This window comes from Daldinia caldariorum, assembly GCF_022478825.1.
Source record: "Daldinia caldariorum strain CBS 122874 unplaced genomic scaffold F4812scaffold_3, whole genome shotgun sequence".
NCBI lineage: Eukaryota > Fungi > Ascomycota > Sordariomycetes > Xylariales > Hypoxylaceae > Daldinia > Daldinia caldariorum.
In genome coordinates this window covers 2,026,091-2,050,378 of record NW_025953039.1, presented here as the reverse complement: position 1 = coordinate 2,050,378, position 24,288 = coordinate 2,026,091, and the positions used below count along the sequence as shown (strand labels likewise).

Below are 24,288 nucleotides of genomic sequence, written 5' to 3'. Positions count from 1 at the left end.
GTAATTAAACTAAAATCACTAAATTTTTGTGAAAAAGGTTTTTTTTTTATAAAAATAAAACACATTTCCTTTGGTTGTGTTGTGTTTATAAAGGTTTATTACAAAAAAAAAAAAAAAAAAAAAAAAAAAAAAAAAACTATATATATTATATACCTAGGTGTATATATATTTCTATCTATACCTAATGTAAATATGAGAAGGCTTACGTGTGGGAATGGAAATATTATTACATGAGAATTGAAGAGTTGAGTTGTAGGAGGTACCAACCAACATACAGTTTTAAAAATGAGATTTTCCAGACATAGGTAAGCCAGTGTGCCCAGCATAAAGATGGTATTGTACAGTACAATACAAGTACGTTTTTACCCTTGTAGCAGCTATTGTTAGGTCATTTCCTGAGCGCCCACAGCGCCGTTCCAGCCGTCTTGGCCAGTGGTGCTTGGCTGAGGGGCTTGGGGGCTTAGGGGCTTTTGGCGCTGTACCTTTGGTGTTGGTTTACAAGTACCTAACCTAAGACGGTACCTAGAGCAGGTACCTTGGTAGTGTCCCACGTAACCAAGACAATGCATATAATTCAGTACAAATCCAGCACAAAATTGACGTGCAGATCCTGTCCAATCTCCTAAAGGCCCAAGGGGGGATACAATGGTACGTGTACAATTCGATTCGACGAACCTCCTGTAATGTAAACTTCTTTCTAACTTGGGTACCTACCTAATCGTATCGACTACTCAACCTTCTTCCTCTTATAAACTCTATTATCGCTTTTTAATTTCAAAGATCCCAAATCATTCGACCGATACAGACGTATCATTCACGCATGCCACCATTCGGCTGATTGCCGATTTGACCGAAAAAACCCCCCCAGTGATAGATAAAGGTATATATGTAATTTCCGCTCTACTCTACAACAGCTACGATAGAGATAAGAACAACCCTCGAAAAAATACTTGCTTGCAAAGCTGCTTCTCGTCCGACGCGATCAATGTTATCTACCAATCCGCACCAGCCTTAGCCTCCTTAGGCTCGTATCGCCCCTAGAACATGGCCGATACGGGTAGGACATCGAGCCCTGCCGCGCCGAGGTCTACCACCGGTCTCGTACCCGCCGGTGTCGACGATACCACCTCCGTGAGGTCGCGGAGCAGAAAGGCCCCTAAGAGCCGAGATGCAGTAGTAAGATCGCCGGGGTTAACGCCCGCCGAGAGTTCCGCACCCAGCCGGGGGGCGAGTCCCATGCCGTCCTCTCACCTCGGAAGCAGCAAGCTACTGTCGAGCGGGAGGTCGAGCCCCTCGAACGCCGCCTTCTCGCGCGGCCTTCTCGAGGGGTCGTGGGCGCCGAGCTGGGCGTCTGTGCAGGACTTTGCGTCTTCTCTCTTGGATGGTGGTTACAGCAGCGAACCTTCGCGCCCTAATAGCCGCAACGGGGACAAGTCACGACCGAAATCTATATGGAAGGGATTGGGGAGTGGGATCGCGAAAGCTGGCAAGTCCTCCAGCAACTGGGGGCCAGCACCTCCTTCTGAGTCACGACCAGTTGCCGGTGACATCGGAGCGGGATCTCTTGCCAAGCGGGAGGCACAGCTGAAGGCTAGGAAGACGGCTAGCGTATTAGAAAGCTACGAGGGGGTGAATGGCGGTTTGGACGTGAGTGGGAAATATAAGAGGAGGAACTCGGACGAGACTCCAAGAAGTGTAGCGGATGTCGTCGAGGAACAGTTAGTCTATTTGCACCACGTACAGCCCACGGACACATATGCTGGTATTGTTCTTCGTTACAGATGTCAGGAGCACGCATTTAGAAAGACGAATGGCTTGTGGTCTCGGGATAATATCCAAGTGCGCAAGCATTTGATGATACCAGTCGACGCATGCGAGCTTAAAGGCCGACCGTGCGACCCTCCATCCCAATACTCTCAGAAAGTCGATCACCTAGCTGCTACGCCAATGATCTCCGACTCCAGCAGAAGTTCTACCACACATACCCCACAATCGCGGCAAACTCACGATAGTTACTTTGACTCTATCAGCGGAAAGTCAGCAGCCCTTCCCGCGCAAGAAGAAGACGAACCGCCTTGGACACATGTGCGATGGGTTAAGCTCGATTCTATCCAGGAGCCCGTGGAGATTGTCAGAGTATCGAGGAAGTCGATGGGATACTTCCCTCCCCGTCGAAAGAAGAGCATCCACACGGTCTCCACCTTCTCGACCCCGCGCCACTCCCTCGAACTATCCAAAGCTATCACGAACACCTCCGAAGTCTTCGATAGCCCGGGCCAGCTCTCATCCCCGCGACAGAGTTCCATCAGCGCGCGGCCAGTAGCCGCGAGTCTTGGGACGTCGTCGCCCGCCAGGAGCAGAGTTACCAGTCTGGGCGAGGCGGACCACGTGCCGGTGTGGATGCGGAGGCCGGGAGGGGTCGGGTCGATGGGGAAGAGCGTCAAGGCGCCGGGCCCGGCGAAGGACTACTTCAACACGTGGGTCAACAAGACGCTGCCCGGGTTCAACATCGACTCGATGCCGTCTATGTCCGTCATGGGATCCGAAACCGCACATTTCGGCTTCAATAATTCAGCAGAGGAAGCAGCCGTGATCGTAGAAAGTCCCTTCGAGAACGGCCGGGAAGCCATCTCCTCGTCGCCCCGCAACGGCCCGGCAGGCCTCGAGCTCGCCGCCGCCTCCATCGAGTCCTGGCTCCGCGGCGCCTGGGCGAAGCGCCCCGTCACGCCCCGGCTCGGCTCCCATCGAAAGCAGCAGCCGCCCGAGGACCTAGATCTCATCGAGCTAGCGGATGCGAATAGCGACGATGGACGCAGGGGAGGAGGCCCGGAGCCGGCACTCCTCGACCACCAGAGCTTTTTCCGCGGGAACGGTGGGACTACGGGCCGGAGCGAGGGCGCAGGCGCAGGCGAAGGAGGCACGGTTAGAGGACGTTCGGCGCCGCCGAGCGCGAGCGCGGCGGAGGGTAAGGGGAAGAAAGCTGACTGAAGTGACTGGGCTGGCTGAGATGAGCCAACAAGCAAGAAAACAAGCAAGCAAGTTCTGGCATCGGGTTCGAAAGGGGGAAAAAAGATGCGGGGGAGATGGGGTAGGGGGTGAGGGAGGATATACGACGACGAATTCAATGATGAATTTATTTTAGAAAAGAAGAACACCACCACAATCAGTTTTCGATAGATGGCATTTTCCTGCCGCCCCCGGTCCAAGCCGGTTCCGAATTTCCATGTTTGCGTGCGTGTAATTCAGCCAACTCCACCACGGTGGCAGCAAACAAGCAGAAGCAGAAGCAAAAGCAGCAGCATATATCGCAGTTATACTCCCCAATTTATTTTGTTCTTGTTCTTCTCGTTGCCCCGAAGCACTGTGTGCCGGCTTGGTGGTGTGCTGATGCGTTGTTGTGTGGTCTGCATTGCCAGAGGCGTTCAGGAGGGAGGATCGCCATGTATGGCGTTGTTTATTTTTTTTACTATATCGTGGGTTCTTGGAAGTTACTTACATACGGATGGTCTCGGCTACCTTTTTTTTCTTTGTTGTCGTTTTGTATATAGGTAGGTAGATATAGTCAAGTTATTATTACATACAAGTACAGGTACTCTACACACTTTACAAGGCTTGCTTGCATTGGGTACTTTAAAGGAGAGGGTAAAATGGAATTTAAATATCTCAAGTTAGTAATTTTTGGTGCTGAGCTGGTGATGCTGTATTATCTTAAAGTAGAATTATATTGGTGTAGCTAGTAGACATATATATCGTCTGCTTTTACTCTTATATTAAGTCGAGTGTTATTTATACCTTATCTCAGCGATAAGATTATGCGAAGTTACCTAACATTCAGGTCGATTGCCATTTAAACTTCAATTTAGCTGCTCAGGTACACAGTGCATGCATGCCCCTAGCTTTATCTTTACCAACTCTAGACTCTAGGGGTCCCCCGTCCAATTGGGTTCTCGCAACGTCATAAAATACCTTACGTACCTAGGTAGATTTATAGGTATTGGGTGTTATAGGTATGTAGGTAGAAACCTTACTACCTTACACTAGCTTCTATATATCCAGGTCCTGTAGCTTTTAGACATACCTAAGCTAACCACCATGCGGTCATAGTTAGACATGCTATCTCGCGACATCTACCACCATCATCACCAGGCGATATACCATCCGCAGCCAAATACTACACAATCGCGAATGCCGCCTTCCTAATCGCGCAGGAGGGTATCTGACCACAACTACACAGACACACAATATTATGAACGCAGTTACCCATCGCAATAACATACGGGATACGCAAGGAAGTTTCCAATAGAATTTAAGAAAGGAGAAAGAAGAAAGAAGATGCCGATCTGCATCGAGTGCCGGCACCCGGTCAAGACGCTCTGGACGCAGTACTCGGGGGCGGGGGACCCGTCGAGCGGGCACAACATCCGGCTGACGGTGTGCAAGAAGTGCGGGCGCTTCTGCGACAAGTACGTCGAGCACGACTTCGTGGTGCTCTTCATCGACCTCGTCCTCATCAAGCCCCAGGTCTACCGCCACCTGCTGCACAACACCCTGATGCGCGAGCGCGACCAGTTCGACGTACGTCACTACCGCCATCTCTCTTTCTTTATCCGCATCTATATACATGTCTACGGGTCTATATATATATCCCTTGCTCTATAAGTCAACTATGTTGGTATGTGCTCGCGTGCTGATAGGTCAGGATTCCCCCCCAACAGCCGTCTATCGTACGCCTCGGAACTCTGCTGCTGCTCTTCGACGTCTATCTCACCTGGGCCCGCATCGAGAAGCAAGCCGCGCCTGGCCCGAATTCTCCGGGGGGAAGTAATCTCGGGACTCTAGCGCAGCAGCCCATCGTATTTCAGTACCTATTCTTTTGTAAGTCCTCTCCCTCTCTCTTTCTCTCATCTGGTGATTACGCATGACCCTGTTTTTATTATATTCTCTCGTCTTGCTAAACTTAGATATTTCTTTCCACTAGTAATCCTATGTACATTCTCGACGCTCGCCTTCCACCTCAGCATACGATTCCTGACCTCGTCGCCCTTCTCCCCGCTCAACTTCCTGGGCCTGCTGCCGACGTACCCGCGGCCCAACTCGGTGTCCACGGCGCTCCTGGTCTCGTCTTCCACCAAGCTGTTCCCCATCCTCATGGTCATCTGGGACTACGACGTGCCGGCGGCCGCGCGCAGCCTCGGCTGGGCCGTCGTGGCCAACAACGTCGAGGCCCTCGAGATCCTGCTCGACTGCGGGTACGGCGTCGCCTTGGCCCTGGCCGCCGCGGGCGCCGTCGCGCGCTGGCTGGTGGGCAGGGCGGTTCTGTGGGTTGTCGGGCTCGAGGGCGTGGACTCGGCGGGCGACAACGGCGTCGCGGCCGATGGGAGGGCGTTGTGGGCGTTGCTCGTGTATGCGAGGGAGTGGGCGGGGAGGTTAGCTGTAGGATAGGTAGTAAAGTAAAGTAAAGCAATGCCTACAAAATTACCTAGGTTAGGTTAGGAGGTAGTTAGTTGCTTCGAGGCCTAGAATAGGTTAGGTAGTGAGAATGGCATGAAACGCCATGAAATGAAATGAAAGTTTGTTCGAAAAAAAAGAAAAGAAAAAATGCCGTCGTATTAAGAACACTATGTCCCGCGCAGATGTCCAGTAGCGTCTGCCTGCGATGCTCGCCCGGCTTGCTGCTACCATGTGATAATATGATGGATGCCCGTCTTCCAGAACGCCGACAAAAAAACAGAACCCAAGATGTGTAGATAACGGTAGTGATGTTGATACAGGTCCACTTCCGGTTTGATCCGGTTATGTCTCTCTTCTCTCTTCTCTCTTTCCTCTTCCGTTCGCTTCCCTCTCGAAAGGCTATTGTGTTGTTGTTGTTTTTTTCGCCATATTCTTTCATCCCAATGTTCGGTCGAATGGCTAAGCTATCCACCCCCCTGTGTTCTACCGAGTCCCTAACTCTTACACGCTCCACAAGCATTCCTCTATCGCGTTCTCGTACCGGATCGTTTCGTATTCGGGTAGAGGCGTAGGCAGAAGAAGAAGAAGGAAGATCTTCAGCCCCCCCAGCTCGCTCATTCGTGCTCGAAGCCCGGGCGGACGTCGGACCGTCTCGGCTCGATGAGGGGGTGTAATTGGGCCATGAAGGTGATGAACCACATGAGGTAGCAGCTGGCGAAGGCGAGGATGAGGGAGGAGCGCCAGGTACTATATTATTATTATTGTTGTTATTAGTTTAGTTTTCCCCGGTCAGCAAAAGATGGGTATGTATATAGAAGATAACGAAACAATATTCCCGTCGGTTCGCTTAAAACAAGAATATGGTAGAGGGGATGAAAGGTAAGGTAAAGTAAACAAACTCACGTCTGGTTCTCGCCCTTCGGGGAGAATATCCAAGCGGCGACGCAAAGGCCGACGACGACGGCGAGGCCGACAAAGACGCTGTAACTGTATGGCGCGATATGGTCAGCTTAAAACTCAAGCTACTGCACGTGTACCATTGCCAACGTACCCCTTTGCCATATTGTAAAATAAAGCAGGGCAATTCGTAATTCTCGTCTGTCGAAATCGGTGGATTGGTTATTATATTATAGCTTGGGAAATGCGAAGATTAATAACTACCTGCTAATCTAGGTAGAAGCTTGTACTGGTATTTACTGGTATTAATTGGTGCAAACTGAGGTTGTAATTGGTTCATGACGGTTCAGCCCCCCATTACGCTGGACATTCAGGACGTTTAGGACGTTAAGACGCTAAAAGGGTGCTTAGTCATGTTAACAGGTTTTCCTTCAGTCTGTATTAAAATAGTATTATTATGTGATGTTAGTTGAAGCTACCTTTTTCTAAACAACTACATCATACATAGTATACTTCGTCTCATATAGCTCATCTCATAAAGTTCATAACCTCTTTAAAACATATCATTCTCTTCTCTCCTCTCCTCTTCTATGAGTTATGCGTCATTCTCATATTTCAACCCACAATTCTTCCTCGCCGCGCCGTAGATCCCCGCGATATCGCCTTTATCGCCTCCCGCGTGCTCAGCAACGCTCTTCAAGTAGTCTTGCGAAACGCCCAGCAGCTTGAGCTCGGCGCCCCCGCTCTTCGCCAAGTTGGACGCGTGCCCGGCGTCCTTGAGCGCGTTGTTGGCGGAGAACAGCGGCTCTTCCATCTTCCAGTAGGTCCCGCTGAGCATCCGCCCGGCGTAGACGCTGTATATGCCGCCGTACAGCTGGTCGACGAACTGCTTGAGCGGGTCGGTGCCGATGCCGATCTTCTCTGCCGCCGCGAACCCTTCGCCCAGCACCGTCACCATGTTGACGATGAACGAGTTGCCCAGCAGCTTCAGCTTTGGCGAGTTCGCCGCCGGCTGGTCGTTGAATGGGATCTCCGCCCGGCCCATGACGCCCTTGATGTAAGGACGTAGCTTGTCGATGGCGGATTCCTTCCCCGCAGGAACGAAACTGTATTTTTTTTTTAATGTGAGTAAAAAGGTAGACATTTAAAAAGTGCATAGATACCCAGGAGGTAGATAAGTATCCGGGTATGTAAAAGCTTCTGACTTACACGAGCTGGCCAGCTTCAGCTGCTGCCGGTGCTCCGAAGACGGGACTCGCGACGAAATCGCCCCCCTTCTCGGCCACCAAGTCGGCGACCTTCTGCGCGGTGTCGGGATGAATCGTAGAGCATTCGATGAACAGCTTGCCGGTAACGTCGACTTTGAGAATAGTCTCGAAGACGTTTTCCACCGCAGCGTCGTTAGAGAGGATGACGAAGATCACGTCGGCCCTCTTAACGCCCTCCTCGATAGAATCGACGATCTCGGCCTTTCCCGCGGGGAGCTTAGACGCTACATCCTCGGAACGCTTCCTGGTTCGGTTGTATAAGAGTAAGGGCTTTTCTAGGTTGCCTTTTTCCACGAGATTCTTTGCCATTCCCTTAATGAGAGAGTTAGTGAGTGAAGTCTGGCGCGAGGGTTATGCATGATAGGTATCAGGTTAAAGACTTACCCTCCCCATGTTCCCTAAGCCAATCCATAGTAGCTGAGGCGCCATATTTACTATATAGGTATAAGGTACTATATCTATCTCACGGGCCGCTAAGGTAGATTAGTGATTATCTTAGGTAGGAGGTAGGTAGGTATTGTCTAGAGGAAGAAATATGGTGTTTTTGTAAGTTGTACTAATAGCTGGTACCTAGGTATGTATAACAGGTAGGTATATTTTATAAGAGTCTATCTTTCAAACTCTAGAGATGTCGGTGGAGGGGTAACCCTTTGTTACTTATAGTTAGGTACATGTTGTATAATATATCACAACTAACCTTGGAACAGACGGAAAGATGCCGCTGGCGGGATGATAATATGCCCGGCCATTGACTAAACACTGCCCCGCAAGCTTCCGGTCTAAAGCGGCTTTTTAACGGACAATTTTCGTCATTGACCTTTGTAGTAACTTATCTTACCTAGTTCATACCTCTACCTAAGGTATATGCAACCAAATGCAGACAAGCTTATATCAACATCAGCACTACAGCTACAGTACAATACAATACACGGTTGATGCGTTAGGAGGTAGGTTATACTTATAGAAGTTAAACTATATTAACCTTCCACCTCTCTTCTAACTCACGATATCCAAGTTGATAAACCAAAAGTTGTATAATAAATATAAATATGCTCTTAGCCGTCCAGGATGTTATTAAGTAGTAGGGTACGAGCTGGCACTCCCGCAAATCTCAGTCTTATCACTGGAACCCTCACTCGAGGGGTCCGTCATCGTCGGTCTCTTCATCTAGCTCCACCTTTCCTCTTAGAGGACTATACTCCCCGGTACCAGCTGCTATCGGAGGCCGACGCCGCTAAGAAGCGCGAGCTCGCCCGCGCGCACCTCCAAAATTGTAACCTCTGCCCTCGGCTGTGCGGTGTCAACCGGTACAAAACCACGGGCATGTGTCTCATCGGAAAGAACGTCAAGGTCAACGTAATCGCGCCCCATTTCGGCGAAGGTGAGAAGAGACGGTTCTAGCTTGTAATAAGTACTGTACCTAAGGTGCGAACCCGAACTAACATTGCGGATTAAAACGACAGAGCCTTGCATACAAGGCCATAACGGAAGCGGCTCCGTCTTCTTCTCCGGCTGCAATCTCCGATGCACGTTCTGCCAGAACCATGACATCGCGCACCAGCGGAATGGGTTCGACCTGACGCCCGAGGAGCTGGCGCAGTGGTACCTGAAACTGCAGGACGTGGGCCACGTGCACAACATCAACCTCATCACGCCGGAGCATGTGGTGCCGCAGGTAGCCCTATCCATCCTGCACGCGCGGGACCTCGGGCTCAAGATCCCCATCGTGTACAACACGTCGGCGTTCGACTCGCTCGCCTCGCTCGAGCTCATGGACGGGCTCGTCGACATCTACCTGCCGGACTTCAAGGTGTGGAGCAAGGCGACGTCCCAGCGGCTGCTCAAGGCCGAGGACTACGCGAAGACCGCCGCCGAGAGCGTCAAGGCCATGCACGCGCAGGTGGGGGACTTGTGCTTCACGGGCGACGGCATAGCGAAAAGGGGCGTGCTGGTCAGGCATCTCGTCATGCCGGGCAAGGAGGCGGAGGGCGAGCAGATCATGAGGTTCCTCGCCCAGAACGTGTCGCGCGACATCTTCGTCAATATCATGGAGCAGTATCGACCTGATGCTCACGTGGGGAAGCCGAAGAGAAGAACAAGTAAGAAGGGAACTGCTGAAGAAGGAAACCGGGAGGAGAAGGAGGAGGAGGAGGTTAGGTATGCGGACATCAATCGTCCTGTTACCAAGGAAGAGGTGTCTATCGTGAGGAACGCCGCGGAGGCTGTGGGATTGGTAAGTTTCATAACAGCATTGATTCTTTAAAGACGTATGAGCTGCTTTGGAGTTTACAGTGATTAACTTGTCTTTTTATAGTGGCGCTTTTGCGATCCCCCTCGGCATGATGGATTTGCCATATGATGACTTTCACAAGGGGGTCTCTGAATGAATGGTATCCAGAATGCAAGTTTAGCACTATGGAAGATATCTTACCTATTCCAGAATATTTCTCATTGTTCATACGAAATAATTCATATGAGCCAAGTCTCAACGGTGTTTAAGTTCTACAATACTTAGGGTTTCACGGTGCAAGATAAAAATCTTTTGTTGCTATTTTATGTGAATATATGTATATTCTAAGTGCTTCATTCTGCAGCATATATCCAGTACCAAGGCACCTATCTACTCCATGGATCTATGGAAACTCTAGCTAGACCTGGAACTATATTTCACTTTGTATTTATATTATTGTCGTGAAATCGGAACATCCTAGAGATCGGTTTCTTCTTGGACTCTTTCTACTTATTTGATTGTATCGGCAAATCTTTGTTTTGCCTATTCTACTAGTTAGACGGTTTAATCTGATATACAAATAGCTTCGTTCCTCCATACGTATACTACATAGAACAAACCTTAGCAGCTAAGCTTGCAGAACCCCTACTTCAGTATGCCTACAAATCCAGGGGGTAGACCGCCCCGTCGCCCTCACGACTCTGGGGATCGTACGAACAGACCACGGCCAAATCATTACCACCACGATAGCACCAGACCAGAACCAGGCCGGACAACAGTCCGCAGCGATCCCTGGCAGTCGGTTAGTGCGTTGCAACTAGGACTTCACCCACGCCCCTTCCGTGAGCTACACTTCGAGCGCATGTATCTCCTGGAAAAGCTCCAGCAGCACGACGAACGGGCCCTCCAACTATTCGGTAGAGTCCCCGACGTCGACGAGCAAATCGAACACGCTAAAAACCAATCTGAAGATAGGCGGGCGAAGAAACTCCGCGGCTGGCTGAGGCACCGCATCACTGATATAGTCGAGGAGGAGAAGAAGACGCTGGAGCGGCTGAGCGAGCTCCACGTCGAGATACAGTGCCAGGAGAGATGGCGGCAAGTCGACGAGGGCAGGACAGCCCGAGGCCTTCCGCAGCAGAACCACAACCCTAACTACTCGGGTTTCGCAGCGCCGCCGGCTCCGCCATGGCCCTACGGAGACATTCGGTATCCTAATATGCCATACTGGAACCCCTTTCCAGCGCCGGTGGTTTATCCCGGACCATACTGGGCAGGTCCAGCTCATGTGTATCCCCTCCACATGCCCGAAGCACCTGACACACCCGAGGGCTTCGGGGCAGGCGGCACCTTTGTTGCCAGTGGCAGTAATACATTGAACGACGGGTCTGTCAGCCATTCGGAAACGGCTGAGGGAGACCACCCCGAGGCGGAACAGGGGCGGCGGAGCACGCCTTCTACCACTGGCGAAGACGAGATGGAATATGCCTGGTCTCGGAGAGATTCTGTATGATTTTAGACTGTCTAGGGTATTGGCACGGTTTTCTAGGGGCATACTGCGAAGGGGGGATAACATGGAATTGTTTGGATAAGGGAAGGTTCATAAGTCATCGATTAGAGTGTTCATAATGAGAGTGAGAAATCTACTGTTTTTTTTTCTTTTGTCTCGGAGAGCAGGAGTAAGACTATTATTACGGATAGGATAGGATAGGAACCCAGTAACTCGTTCGTCGTAGTTCTAACTATCCAGTAATACATAACATAAAAACTCTAGTCTGGGGGCCCGTACGTCCGTCCAGTCCAGGGTTGCGAACAAATCACAACTCGTAGCTCATCATGCGAACTCGCCAAACTTGCCGTCGTCAAACCCTAGATCCTGCGCGGACAACCGCTTGGCGCGCGTGCTGCTGTGCGACACAGGCGGCGGCGGAAGTATCCCCGAGCCGCGGGGCGCCGACGCAGGTGACGAGGAGGACGACGGCGGCGGCGGCGGTAACGAGAACGAGGAAAGACCCTCGTCGCTGGAGCTCCGCGGAGGCGGCTCGGGCTTCCGTCTGCCGAAGCGTCCGGGCAAGTTAATAGTGATGGTCTCGCCCTCCTTGAGACTAAGATCGCGCTTCTCGGCGCCATCCTTGCGCTCGACAGCCTGGTTCTTCTTGGCCCCCGCGGGGCCCCCGCCAGCCTGGGCGCCCCAGCCGAGGGTCTTCTGGGCCTCCTGCAGGGACACGCCGAAGTCGAAGGCCTCGTTGCGCTCCTCGAAGCCGACGCCCAGGGTGGCTTTGCGGCCGGCCTCGTCCTGCACGCGCAGCGCGAAGAACCGCGAACTGTCGGAGACGGGCTCGACGACCGCGGCCGCCGTGTACGGCGCCGCGGCGAACAGCTGGCCCGTGCCGGCGTCCTCGAGCACGATGTCCGTCTTCACCTGCTCGTTGCCGTCGCCGTCGCCGTCTCCGTCGCCGGGGATGGCCGTCTCGATGACGCGCATGCGCGCCGTGAATATCTGCCGGTCGTTGCTGCCGTCGCTCGTCCAGGTCGCCGCTACATGTCCCTTTCCGGGGACCATGGGCGGGATGTTGTACACGTGTACGGGACTCGCTACGAATAGCACTCTTTGGATGGCATCGGGTGGGAGCGCTTGGCCCGTTGCAGGGTCGATGGACTCCATGATTTAATTTCTTTCCTTATTCTTTCTTTCTTTCTTTTTTCTCCCCTTTTTTGCTTTCTTATTTCTTTTTCTTTCTTTCTTTTTGGATTATGACTACCTGTCCCACGGCGTATATAAAAGTTATAGGTATACGATGAGGGGTACCTGTTAGTTTATTTAGACGGTCGTTGCTGTGTTTTTATGTAACATGGTGTTGTAAGTCTAATAAAGGCCGGCCGGCTTCGTAACGAAGGTCAGTAGCGGAGCTTTAAGACCCTTTAAGACTCCTGAGTCCCTGCAGCGCCTGCATGAGCAAGAGGACCTGCCCCTATTATAGGTAAGGTAGCTTCCCCTTCCCCTCCCGCTCTGCATGTGTCGTAGGCTAGGAAGGAACGCTAATGCCCAAAGTTTAAAAGAAGCTGGGTAGGTACATACGTATGCTGGTACGTAACTTAGTTAATCATTAAATTTTAATGCCCCGCCATGATAGGTACCTAGGTACTTACCTATCAGCCTATGTGCCTAGGTAATCGATAAGATATAACGTTTAGTTACATACCAGGTACCTACCTAGGTTTTGAAGTTTCCGACAATCTACCGATTCTCCAATTACGCTTCATCGAAAATTCCTCAGCTCAGCGTAACTTATACAATGTCTGCTGGTCCCGAGGTCCTCATTGGCAAAGCATTGAGCTCTGCCGCGAGCTTGGAATTGCGCACGATGGCTGGCCGGAGTGTTTCCCCTGGGGCGGCGCTCTTGAGATCATCTCGGATGTTCTCAATGCCAGCCCCAATACCGCCTCCTCCCGGTGATTTTTCTTCGGCAACTAGACACTACTCTCCGACTTCCACGATCCCCTTCCCCACGCATCTTACAGTAACGACGACTGCGTCCTCTCGAGTCACCGGCGACTGGGGTTTCAAGAGACCACTACCTTTAAGGACTACCACGAAGACTACCTACCCTCTCGCGCGGGTGAGGCAGGTCGATTCCGTCGAACAAGTCACAGATTTCCAGTCTGCATCGGATCACACGGTAACTTTATGGAAGTACCAGGAGATGAACTTGCCGATTACTGTGCCCATTGCCAATGCTCAGGATACCTTTTCGACTACCAAGCATTTGAAGTCCGTCTTTGAGGAAGATTCCGATCTGACTGCTTTAGACGACAAGCAGAAGGTGGAGCTGGTAAATAAGAGGTGGAAGTTCACGGGACCATGGCTCGCCGGTATGACGAACGGCGACTTTAAGAAGTTCATTGAAAAGAAAGTGCGGAATAGACGTGCGGACTTCCGTGCCTTTTTGAAGAAGATTTTTGCGGCCGAGATGTCGCAGAAACGGGCACGGGAGGCTGAGGCGGCTGGAGAGCCCGTGCCTCCAGAGGTCTCCGTTGACGAAATCTCGGAAGACGAATTAACAGAATACTTGAGGAAGCTAAGGCAGGACCGTATGACCCTATACAACCTCGTTAGTCGGTTCCTGGATCTTGCTCCGGTAGACTTGCAAACCTCCCTCTCCATGCTTGGTCAGTTAGCGCCAGGGACGAGGCTGGAACTTGCACGTGGAAGTCCGTACGGTGCGGATGGACCCCCTATCACGCACCCTTCGGCTGGTCTTTCTTATCTGCGCACTCGAAACTTCCAGGAGAACCATGCGCTATACGGACCTCAATTAAACCACGCCCCTGTTAAGGCGAGAGTTTTGAAGCCTACCAACTTTACCACGAACAGCTTCAACCCAAGTATTGGTGTTGCTGGATTTGTCGCAAGCATGCCAACCGGTGATACATCATTCAACACATCAAAGCAGAGGAATCTCTCCGAGTTCAACTCAGCTCTTCACAAGCTGGACCTAGAGAAGTACGGCGGATCAAAGGTCTACGTGCAACCCCACATGGCTACAGTCAACTCCGCTGGAAGGATCCTTGTCAACGTAGAAGAGGCCAACTCGGAGAGCCAGTTGGTGCAGAAAGAGCTGGTAGGAGAGGGCACCATATACGACGACCTCGTGAAAAAGGGTGAGATTCCGCAAATACCCCGCAATCCCAGGTATACGGGTAGCTTTAGCGCGCGGCCAGGAAGTAGGATACCCGGTAATGCGGGTAATTATGGCCTCGGCCGAAGCCCTAGGAGTTATGAATAGATTCCGCGAGAGTGCTGAAACCGGCCAAGAGGGGATGAAGTTATAGAGAACATCGTGTGATATAACTAGCTACCTAGTGGTGTAAACTCTATGCTTTGTATGATTTCTGTATATATCAGGTAGGAGATATCCTCTATAATACAGTGGGGGGATCTCCATGGAATTAACACCCAAGCTGAAGTGACCTCGTCTGTCTTGTTTGGCTGTGTATTGTATAGATAATAGGAGGAGGTAATAATAGGGGGAGGTGATTAGGTAATAAGAGGTCCATCTATCAGCTGTTAACGACAACTTTGGCGGCTGTCAGAGAAGTACCCAAGTATCCCCTACGGCCCACTAATTCTTTTCTGCCCTAGGACCCAGAGTTTTACCGAATTTCCCCCCCACACAGATTCTAAATATTCTTTTCGAGACATCCCCAAGCTCAAGCGCAACATCGACTGACAACTTTTTACGGACTTCCTTCAACAACCACACTCTCCTACTAACCCGCAGCCAATACCGCCAAAATGGGTCGCGTTCGCACAAAGACTGTCAAGAAGTCCGCCAAGGTCATCATTGAGCGGTACTACCCCAAGCTCACTCTCGACTTCGAGACCAACAAGCGTGTCTGCGATGAGATCGCTATCATCGCCTCCAAGCGCCTGCGCAACAAGGTCAGCAACCACCTTCCGACATATCTACAAGACAACACATTACACATATTTAATTGAAAAGGCCGAATTGGAAGGGAATCCAAGCTAACGGGTGATATTTTGCAGATCGCCGGTTACACCACTCACTTGATGAAGCGTATCCAGCGAGGACCCGTCCGCGGTATCTCCTTCAAGCTGCAAGAAGAGGAGCGTGAACGAAAGGATCAATACGTGCCCGAAGTCTCTGCCCTCGACTTCGTCCAGAACACCGAGGCCGGCCAGCTCGACATCGATGTTGAGACCAAGGACCTGCTGAAGCACCTTGGCGTACGTTTTTTTTATCTCCCTTCTACTATCTTAATAAAAGCTGGGTGTCAATTGCTAACTGTTATCCGATATTTAGTTCGACAACGTCCCCGTCAACGTCGTCCCCGTCACCCAGCAGCAGACTGCTGAGCGACCTCGCAGATTCGGCGACCGCGCTCCCCGATAAACGGTGCAAAAATAGCTACCTATTGACGGTTTTCGTCGCGTGAAAGGAAAAAAGCGAAGGAAGGGTTATGATGGTTGGTTTGGGCAACTGGCATCGGTCTTAACAACATGGTATTACGGCGTCTCTAACTACTGCGGTCGATAGTAGGTACCATTCTAGATCCGCAATTGACGAGATCTTTTCCCACACAAGGTGTCCCCGATTCTCCAGTGCATTTGCTGGCGATGACGGTTGATGGCCAATTCTTATTCCCCCTTTTTTTGCCCTTACGTGACTCGTACTTGATTAGGATTTACTGTTTCTAGGTCCTTATTAACTCCTCATACTCCCGTAAGCCGGACAATTTGGCATTAGGTACAAATGTTGTCTTCGTTAGTTTTTTACCAAGGGTATCTCAAATGATCCTGATCAGAACGCCAGAACTATGCTAGTAAAAATCAAAATGCTACCGTCTCATTCAGTTGCCTGTTGTTCGGGTTCTTACTCTTTCATATTGTCGTCTTCGTCTTCCTTTCCTTTTTGTTCCGCCTCTCGGTTGAATTTCGTCTTGTAACCATCCAGGACCAAATGGTTTTCGCCATCCGCATCTAGCGAGGGCTCTTGTGCCGCCATCTTAACAGACTTCTCCCTGATGGTAAGCTTTATCTTTCTCGTAGTCGGCTTGTCCACCGAATCGCCCCGTTCCAGCGCCAGATCCTTAGCATCCTGAGCAGCTTTCCTTTCCACGTTCTCCAGCTCCCTCTCGAGCCGTCTCGCCGGATCATCCTCTTCCTCTTTGGCCTGCTTCGGCTCATCCAACAAGTCGATGCGGATGGAGGCGAGGCCGGCGCGCTCCCAGGCGGCGGTCTCGCCGAGCTGGACCTTGACGTACATGGCGCGGCGGGCGCACTCCCGCGAGCACCAGCGCTCCAGCTCCTTCCGCGGCACGATGCCGAAGTCGGCCTTCCCCCAGTTCACCAGCTTGTACTCGCCGCCGGGGCCGAGGCGCACGCGCGGGCGCGGGCAGAGTGCGTACCCGCACTTGTCGAGCGTGTTACGCTCCTCGATCATGTCCTCGTAGTCGCCGGGTTGGAAGAGCCGGACCAGGCGGCGGAAGGCGTCGGCGTCGTCGGGGGACGGGTTGGACGAAGAAAAGGCAGAGCCAGAGCCAGAGGTGGCGAGGGGAAGCCGCGACAGCTCGATGATGCAGTCTTGGATCTCGTCTTCGAGCGCCCGCTGCTGCTGGATTATGCGCGCTTGCTGGACCGCTGCTTCTCGCGCGCCGGGTTTAGGGGTGGCGGGCTTGTGCTCTTCGATGGGGAAGGGGGAGATAGGTACGGGGGTGGTGGCCGTGCTGGCCGTGGTGCTGGTTGTGGGTTTCTTTAAGATGCCCTTGGGCTTCTTGGGTTGTGACGAGGGTGTAGAAGCCGTTGAAGACATATTGCCTAGTTAGATGTATGATATGATGTTTGTTTGTAAGGTAGATTGGGTAGGTAGTTTGTCGTGGCTTCTCAAGCTGTCGTCGTAAGTACCTAATTGAAATTCTATAACTATCGGCATTCCAGTTCCGTCGTTACGTAGTTGCACAGTGAAAGGAGTGCCTCTGTGTTAATACCCTGAAGCAGCTTTGTATGTATTGTCTGCAGAAAACGTAATCGACCCACACGGTGCGAGTTAGAACATATTCAGTCTTACCTAATGTGCCACAAGGAAGAATAAAAAAGGTGCATTTGGTATCGTCATTGGCCCGTGCGCCTGCCTTAACATAATTACATAGTAGGTAGCAGCCTAAAGTTAAGCCAAGCCGAAGGAAACCCTGCACAATTGCATTGCATCCTTTCCCTCACCTTTGAATCCCGTCAGGTGTCCAACCGCACCTTTCAGAACTTTTTTTTTTTTGTAGACCCCAACCTTGAACCCTCATTGAACCCGCCGCTTACTTTTTAACGGGCTCATACTTAAAAAATAAGGGGAATACGGACAAAGACTCCATTAACTCCATTAATCATCATATGCACCCAGCTCAACTTAAAACACGCAACCTCGGTCGGCCAGGCCAAGCTTAGCTTTTAACGGTGGGTTACATCTCATCTATTGCAAAAACAATATAAAGGGTACAAGTTCATGCGCTGACGTCGACCTGCTCCAGCCGCTAGCTGTGACAGGCTAACTTGCGAATGCTCAGCCTCATGCGTTCCCGTTTCCGTTCCCCTTCTACCTAATTTATCGGATCGTGATACATCGCTCGTTGTAACTACCTAAACACTACTCGAGGAAAATAGGATCTTGTTTGTCCTAGAACATCTCTAACAGCTAGAGAGAGAGAGAAACGAAAGGAAAAGAAGACGAAGAAAAAAAAAACAATTTACAAGACCCCGCGGTCGCCTTCATTTAGCTCAACTTGTCTACGACCCCGCCAATTGCACAACAAGCTTACCGAGATCGAGTTCCACCAGGTTTCATTATACCACATTTACCACGCTTGACACACCATCACCATGGCTGCCGTGCCATTCAGGGTGAAGGCCATTTACGAGTATACCTCGAATCACGAGGACGATCTACATTTTTCAACTGGCCAAATCATAACTGTTACCGACGATGAGGATGCTGACTGGTACGGCGGTGAATATGTTGACGATTTGGGAGTGAAGCAAGAGGGAATATTTCCCCGAAACTTCGTGGAGAAGTATGAACCAACTGCCCCGCCACGTCCAACAAGAACCCGTAAGAAGGATGCAGAGCCTGCTGCTCCTTCTTCCCCTCCGCCGCCACCAACAGCTGCTCCATACTCTCCACCGCCTGTGGAGGAACAAGCGGATATACCATCAGAAGCAGCCTACGAAGAACCACGTGTTACTTCACCGCCGATTCCAGTTCCCGCTCCCCGCTCTCCTCCGGCCCCTGTTGCTCCTGTAGCTAAGCCGCCAGACTCGGCTCCCATCCCGGCTCCCGTCCCTGTCCAACCTAAAATTCCTGAGCCGACAAGTCCCCGTGTTGCTCCTCCATCGGCGTCGAAGCCTCCGGTTCCGGCCGCCGCTCGGGCTGCATCTCCGGCATCTGACAAGCCTGGCGGTAGCTCTTTTAGAGACCGTATAGCAGCTTTCAACAAACCAGCTGCTCCCCCAGTTGCTCCTTTCAAACCCAGCAGTCTCAGTTCCGGTAGCTCCGGCTTTATCAAGAAACCATTTGTTGCTCCTCCGCCTAGCAGGAATGCATATGTTCCTCCGCCTCGCGATTTGCCTACCGCTAAAGTCTATCGGCGAGATGAGGATCCCGAGATCAAAGCTGCAGAGGCAGAATCTCTAGAAAATGCGGAGAAGGCCGGGCTCGTTCCAACCGGGACTTCCGAAGGCCAAGACGAAGAACAACCCAAACCAACTAGCTTGAAGGAGCGAATTGCCTTACTCCAGAAGCAGCAGGCCGAAGCTGCACAACGTCATGCCGAGGCCGTTGCGAAAAAGGAGAAGCCTAAACGTCCCCAGAAGAAGCGTACTGAGAGTGAGGAAGGAGCCCTAGCAGACGAAGCAGAAGCATCGGTTCCTTTGGAGAGAATGGATACGGCTGAGATTGCTAGCAAGAAGTCTATGGATGAGCCTAGACCTCCACGACAGTCAATAAGTTCTCGGCGAAGGTCTTCTGTAGCACGCCCCGAGAATGATGGAAACGAGGCGGACATGTCGGGCGCGGGAGACACAACAGAGGGACAAGAAGATCTCACTGAGAAAGAGGATAGTGACGAAAAATCTCGTCCTCATAGAGGAACCACTGAGCCCGAGATTCCGGAAGATCGGGAGGAAGAAGAGGAAGAGGAAGAGGACATCGACCCTGAAGTCAGGCGAAAGGAGGAGCTCCGTGCCAGGATGGCGAAGATGAGCGGTGGCATGGGCTTCCCCGGTATGTTCGGTCCTCCCGCGATGATGCCCTTCGGTGGCCCGATGATACCGAAGAAGCCTAAAGCTTCACCACCATCGGAGCGCCGTTCGAGCGAAATTCAAGACAGGCCTTCGTCGCCTAGAATGTCTGCTCCCCCGGTTCCGGTTATGGTGCCTCTTCCTGGCATGGGGAAACCCAAGCAGGAAGTGGAAGAAGCTGCCGAGCCCGATCATGATGAGCCAGGCGGGCAAGACACTACACCGGTTGTCAGTGCCCAGCCGACCGGTTCAGCTCCAGCACGTAAGTTTCAATCCCGGCGAGTGCTCTGTCTTATTATGGCTATGGTAAAGCGATTAACACGACGGATAGCTCTGTCAGATACACCTAGTATTCCACCTCCCGTCCCTGGAGGACGACCCGCACCGCCCCCGGTGCCTACAGATTGTCAGTTTCCCCCTTTCTCTATCGACCGTACTCTAGCTAATTATACCATCAGCTCGACCCCTTCCTACTGGAGTAATTTCACCCAGCCAAGGCTCCGAATCCGATGATGAATTATCCGAGAGCGCCCAGAGGGCTCTAGAAACTCCTCAGAGCGAGGTTCCTCCTGCAAGTCGAGTTCCCCCAGCTTCCATGACCTCTCCCACAATACCAACTTCACCGCGGGTTCCTAATCGGAGGACCTCCTATATTGGCGAGGAAGCTTCACCAGCTTCTCCACCACTACCAAATAAGAGAAATAGTCGTCCGCCGCCTCCTATACCGAGCGGTGCTCCGCCTCCACTTACTCAAAGCCGCCCCCCTCCCCCTCCCCCCCCTGGCGGTCCCCTAAGCCGTTCTTCTACAGCTGACGAGCGAATTGCACTTCCAATGCGGCCTGGAGCTCTGGACAATGGTGAAGAAGGTGAATTAACCGAATACGAAGGCGATTACGACACTGATATTGCGTCTTCGGTTCCTCATAAGGATGCGCTCAAGTCGCATGCCCGTGATTCCAGCTTCGATGATAGCACCCCAGTCCGTTCACCGGTAACCGATGTTCCACCGTCGTTACCTCCTCCGGTCCCTAGCGCCACCGCTCCGAAAGCTGGCCCTCCCCCAGTTCCTAGCCAACCCCCGCCAGGATCCAGAGGTTCTATCGACGTGCCTCGGGCCGCTCCTCCGCCTCCTCCTCCCAAAGAGGCATCCTATAACGATGATGATTATGATCCTTTCAATTATACCGCCGCCCAAAGTAGCTCTGCTACAGCTCCCCATGTTCTAGGCACTCATGACGCAACACCTCAGTCCTCTTCCGCGTATAATTCGCCGCAATTGCCTCCACCAGTCACCCGAGGGCCCCCACCAGCACCTCCAGTCAATAGGGCACCAGCTCGAACATCATTAGACGTGCAAAGACCAGGTGGAAGACGATCAGTCGACTTGTCCCGACCGTCAATGGAAACGGGCTACGTGGCAAATGAGGTAGATCTGGCTGGCCATACCCAATGGTGGCTTACGCCAAACGGACTTCCTCCGGTGTTTCAAGGTAGACAAGATATTTATACCGAAAGCGATGAGTCAACCTCTGGGACGTCAGTCACCAAAGAGGTGTTCATCCTCTTCCAAGATTACTCGCAAACCGTTGTTACCGTCCGTTTCGATAGCCAAAATCCCGCAGACTACCAGCTTGAACAACGCCATGAACCACCTCCTCGAAGTCTTCGTCAAGATGAGTTGGAAGAAGCGTATGAACGATTTGGCCGAGCACTGTCCAGTGCCGTTGCGAGTAGGAAGGATTCAGTCATCGGCGATGGATCTCCGACGGCGCTCATTCTCGAACTTCTCAAACCTCTAAAAGATGCCCTGCTTCCCGTCGGAAGGCGCGCTTATGGTGCCTTGGTCTACGCAAATTTAGCTAATGCATCGACACAACAGAACGACGAGATTAGACCAGGAGATATCATCTCCATCCGCAATGCCAAGTTTCAAGGCAAGCATGGGCCCATGCACGCCAAATACACTATGGAAGTGGGCAAACCGGACCACGTGGCGATCGTCGCAGAGTGGGACGGTACCAAAAAGAAGGTTAGGGCGTGGGAGCAGGGTCGCGAAAGCAAGAAAGTAAAACAAGAGAGTTTCAAGTTGGAGGATCTCAGAAGTGGCGAGGTGAAGATCTGGCGGGTGATGCCGCGTAGCTGGATCGGGTGGAGCTCAGACTAGCGGTCTCGACGACCGTCCTATGAATACATGTGGCCGATACTCATGAGGGTCGGTACAGATGGGAGGGTCAGCGTGGATAGCCCCATGCGGATACCATTCTAATGTCTCTCCACTCCCCCCCCCCCCCCTACCCGCTGCCCCCTTATTAGTTAGTACGATGGAGAGATGACGTCGGCGGCAAAGAAAGGGGGTGAAGGAAGTAATAGAATCTACGGTACGATGCATGAAGTGAGTCAGTGAGGAGTTGAGGTGAGGTGAGGTGAGAAGAAGTGAGGAGCGGATATATCATCGAGAGACGAGAGGCGTGATGATGATATTAATGATGAAGACTAGGACAGGTGTGAGAGTAAAAACAACGAAGAAGCAGATGAAGAAGAAAGAAGCATTCGTTAAGGTGTCCCGGACAACGTCGCTCGTGTCATAGTCGCAAGTCATGGTCCTAATCGTAGTCATATTCTAGGTAATATTCATAGTCACAGCTATGGGTGATAATGATGATCATGATGATGAAGGACTTTTTTTTTTTTTTATCATGATATGCAGCATCGTTACCATTGCTAGCTCTATGTACTCTACTTGACTACATCGCTTTGCTCATGTACATACGGCACCTCTATTGCGAACTTGTACGTCTTTTTGTTAGGACAGAGTCATCGCTGTCTTCATCACGTGGTTCGGGGTGCTTGTCCAAGTTGCTAATCTTAAGGCGTTGAGATCATCTCGTCTCCTTCGATTGCCCTGTCCAGCGCTAACTAAAGGTTATCCTCTCACATTGCATAGGTAGGCAGGCTACGATACATAGAGGAGTGTATGTAGGTATGTATGCGTGTATGTGTGTAAGGCGTGATGCGATATACCTTGAAGTGGTATGCCTACAAACAAAACACGTCGCGTCAACCTCCGACATCAAAGCGTAAAGTACGGGTTGCTATTAATATCATTCATCTTACAAGAACCGTATGGTGTTTCCGGTAATTTATTTTATTTTTTATTTTTCTTGCTCTCCCATCTCCTTTCCCTTCGCTGTAGAATCGCTACCTCCGTGTATATACCTAACTTAGAAATAAGCACGAGACCCCTTTAACCCGACCGGTGTGTATCGGAGTACCTAATGACGTCCCTAGTACCAGCGAAGTTATCAATCAACAGGTAAGTGGATCATGTTTTGTTGGGTAGGTACCTAGGTGAGGTGATATATCTGACGTAGTTGAGAGAATAGAAGAGGGGAATACCAACCTAGCTACCGGTAACTATCATTCACTTACCTATACGGAATGAGGTAAGATAGAATAAAGCTACGATAAATGTACCTAAGGTAATCATCTATAGTGTAGGTAGTTTATAACAACACCTTTCCAGTATCTCGGTATCCTGTATCACAGCATACATACAGGTAACCAGCAGATACCCGTACACTATAACGACTACCAACTTACCTACCTACCTAAAGGTAACACCAATATGCCGGCAAACCACCTGCATCTTATGAGGGTAGCACAAATGATTATTATGATCGATCATGATATAACCCTTTCCCTTTCCTTTTCCTTAAAACCAACGCGGATGTATTCCCCGGCGCTCGGGTTCTCGACTACGCTTTCCCCGTACGGAATCCCTCCCCTCCCCCTCCCTTCGTTGCAGCATCATCGTGCAGCCTTCCTTCCTGTCTGTCTGTCTGTCGTCACACAATGACTTTCAACGATATAGACTACGGTAGAAATCTACCTAGCCTCATGCTGTCCCCTTCGTGCCTCTCTCTCCTCTCTCCTCCTGTCTTCCCGTCTCTTTTCCCTCTCTTGCGCGCCATATGCACCAACCATCCAGTAACACCGAAGCGAACTTAATCGAAGATATGGATATGTATAAGGTCATATGTTGAAATAAAGCTGTCATCTAGGAACAAGAAGTACGTCACCACATTTTTCTAATCCTCGAATTAGAAAGGGGTCCCGGGGATGGCGTGGGTGAGATATACCTAACGCTCATGTACGTGCCGGGTTTATTCTCGTTTGTACGACTACCGGTGAGAGAAAGAGGAGAAAAGGTGGACGTCATTCCGCTTTTCAGGTTAGGCACAAAGTATATATTACAAAAAAAAAAAAAAAAAAAAAAAAAAATTAAAAAAAAAGGAGAGAGAAAAGTGTGGTCCTACATAATAATTTAATCACTCAAGCCAGCCACCATAATAATATTATAATGACAATAATTCACACTATTATACACTATTAGTTAGATCTTTTTAAGTTGTGTCATAGATCTCAGAACATACCTACGTATATCTCCTTTTCCTATAATTCTATGTTCCCCTTCACCTTACAGCCCCTTCCATCGGTCGACGATCTTCGGAACATGTGGCTCGGAGAACGCGACGCGAATACCCGAGACATATGTACCTATTTACAGATTACTTGACCGCTGAATTCTTTCCTTTCGCGTTCGCTTGATTTTACAACCTTGACACGTGATACAC

The 24,288-nt window shown here is 51.0% G+C and overlaps 12 protein-coding genes across 12 annotated transcripts; 7 read left to right on the top strand and 5 right to left on the bottom strand.

The window, feature by feature from the left end:
* The first annotated feature begins 881 nt into the window (after positions 1–881).
* On the top strand, positions 882–3,087 carry F4812DRAFT_279760 (uncharacterized protein). The gene has a single exon (XM_047930997.1). It carries the CDS (start codon positions 1,045–1,047, stop codon positions 2,986–2,988), a length of 1,944 nt encoding a protein of 647 aa, XP_047793125.1. The 5' UTR covers positions 882–1,044; the 3' UTR covers positions 2,989–3,087.
* Positions 3,088–4,332: 1,245 nt separating this feature from the next.
* F4812DRAFT_469317 (Arv1-like protein) lies at positions 4,333–5,480 on the top strand (the record flags this gene model as incomplete). Its single annotated transcript, XM_047938867.1, has 3 exons — positions 4,333–4,575; positions 4,695–4,875; positions 4,979–5,480. The coding sequence occupies 3 exons, from the start codon at positions 4,333–4,335 to the stop codon at positions 5,440–5,442; spliced, it is 888 nt and encodes a 295-aa protein (XP_047793124.1). The 3' UTR covers positions 5,443–5,480.
* F4812DRAFT_279634 (uncharacterized protein) lies at positions 5,480–6,567 on the bottom strand. Its single transcript, XM_047930995.1, has 3 exons — positions 6,503–6,567; positions 6,355–6,438; positions 5,480–6,198 (listed from the first exon to the last, which is right to left on the bottom strand). The coding sequence occupies exon 3, from the start codon at positions 5,969–5,971 to the stop codon at positions 5,501–5,503; it is 471 nt and encodes a 156-aa protein (XP_047793122.1). The 5' UTR covers positions 5,972–6,198; positions 6,355–6,438; positions 6,503–6,567; the 3' UTR covers positions 5,480–5,500.
* On the bottom strand, positions 6,066–6,513 carry F4812DRAFT_456820 (ATPase, V0 complex, subunit E1/e2; the record flags this gene model as incomplete). The annotated part of the gene is made up of 3 exons (XM_047937056.1): positions 6,066–6,198; positions 6,355–6,438; positions 6,503–6,513. 3 exons carry the CDS (start codon positions 6,511–6,513, stop codon positions 6,066–6,068), a joined length of 228 nt encoding a protein of 75 aa, XP_047793123.1.
* A 205-nt stretch (positions 6,568–6,772) lies between the features above and the next one.
* Positions 6,773–8,456, bottom strand: F4812DRAFT_419085 (NAD binding domain of 6-phosphogluconate dehydrogenase-domain-containing protein). The gene is made up of 3 exons (XM_047933313.1): positions 8,001–8,456; positions 7,558–7,928; positions 6,773–7,454 (listed from the first exon to the last, which is right to left on the bottom strand). The coding sequence occupies exons 1-3, from the start codon at positions 8,043–8,045 to the stop codon at positions 6,944–6,946; spliced, it is 927 nt and encodes a 308-aa protein (XP_047793121.1). The 5' UTR covers positions 8,046–8,456; the 3' UTR covers positions 6,773–6,943.
* Positions 8,457–10,442, top strand: F4812DRAFT_419084 (uncharacterized protein). Its single transcript, XM_047933312.1, has 3 exons — positions 8,457–8,997; positions 9,080–9,849; positions 9,931–10,442. The coding sequence occupies exons 1-3, from the start codon at positions 8,685–8,687 to the stop codon at positions 9,973–9,975; spliced, it is 1,128 nt and encodes a 375-aa protein (XP_047793120.1). The 5' UTR covers positions 8,457–8,684; the 3' UTR covers positions 9,976–10,442.
* F4812DRAFT_469313 (uncharacterized protein) lies at positions 10,230–11,568 on the top strand. Its single transcript, XM_047938866.1, has one exon. The coding sequence runs from the start codon at positions 10,502–10,504 to the stop codon at positions 11,357–11,359; it is 858 nt and encodes a 285-aa protein (XP_047793119.1). The 5' UTR covers positions 10,230–10,501; the 3' UTR covers positions 11,360–11,568.
* F4812DRAFT_279529 (DUF1681-domain-containing protein) lies at positions 11,552–13,094 on the bottom strand. Its single transcript, XM_047930991.1, has 2 exons — positions 12,997–13,094; positions 11,552–12,930 (listed from the first exon to the last, which is right to left on the bottom strand). The coding sequence occupies exon 2, from the start codon at positions 12,509–12,511 to the stop codon at positions 11,681–11,683; it is 831 nt and encodes a 276-aa protein (XP_047793118.1). The 5' UTR covers positions 12,512–12,930; positions 12,997–13,094; the 3' UTR covers positions 11,552–11,680.
* F4812DRAFT_279576 (mitochondrial ribosomal protein MRP51) lies at positions 12,929–15,284 on the top strand. The gene has a single exon (XM_047930994.1). The coding sequence runs from the start codon at positions 13,143–13,145 to the stop codon at positions 14,631–14,633; it is 1,491 nt and encodes a 496-aa protein (XP_047793117.1). The 5' UTR covers positions 12,929–13,142; the 3' UTR covers positions 14,634–15,284.
* F4812DRAFT_279547 (40S ribosomal protein S17) lies at positions 14,838–16,038 on the top strand. Its single transcript, XM_047930992.1, has 5 exons — positions 14,838–14,888; positions 14,990–15,289; positions 15,395–15,595; positions 15,672–15,834; positions 15,909–16,038. The coding sequence occupies exons 2-4, from the start codon at positions 15,143–15,145 to the stop codon at positions 15,759–15,761; spliced, it is 438 nt and encodes a 145-aa protein (XP_047793116.1). The 5' UTR covers positions 14,838–14,888; positions 14,990–15,142; the 3' UTR covers positions 15,762–15,834; positions 15,909–16,038.
* F4812DRAFT_279556 (uncharacterized protein) lies at positions 15,668–17,431 on the bottom strand. Its single transcript, XM_047930993.1, has one exon. It carries the CDS (start codon positions 17,178–17,180, stop codon positions 16,242–16,244), a length of 939 nt encoding a protein of 312 aa, XP_047793115.1. The 5' UTR covers positions 17,181–17,431; the 3' UTR covers positions 15,668–16,241.
* Positions 17,432–17,792: 361 nt separating this feature from the next.
* Positions 17,793–21,905, top strand: F4812DRAFT_419074 (uncharacterized protein). The gene is made up of 3 exons (XM_047933311.1): positions 17,793–19,916; positions 19,986–20,060; positions 20,113–21,905. The coding sequence occupies exons 1-3, from the start codon at positions 18,239–18,241 to the stop codon at positions 21,816–21,818; spliced, it is 3,459 nt and encodes a 1,152-aa protein (XP_047793114.1). The 5' UTR covers positions 17,793–18,238; the 3' UTR covers positions 21,819–21,905.
* The last annotated feature ends 2,383 nt before the right edge of the window (positions 21,906–24,288 follow it).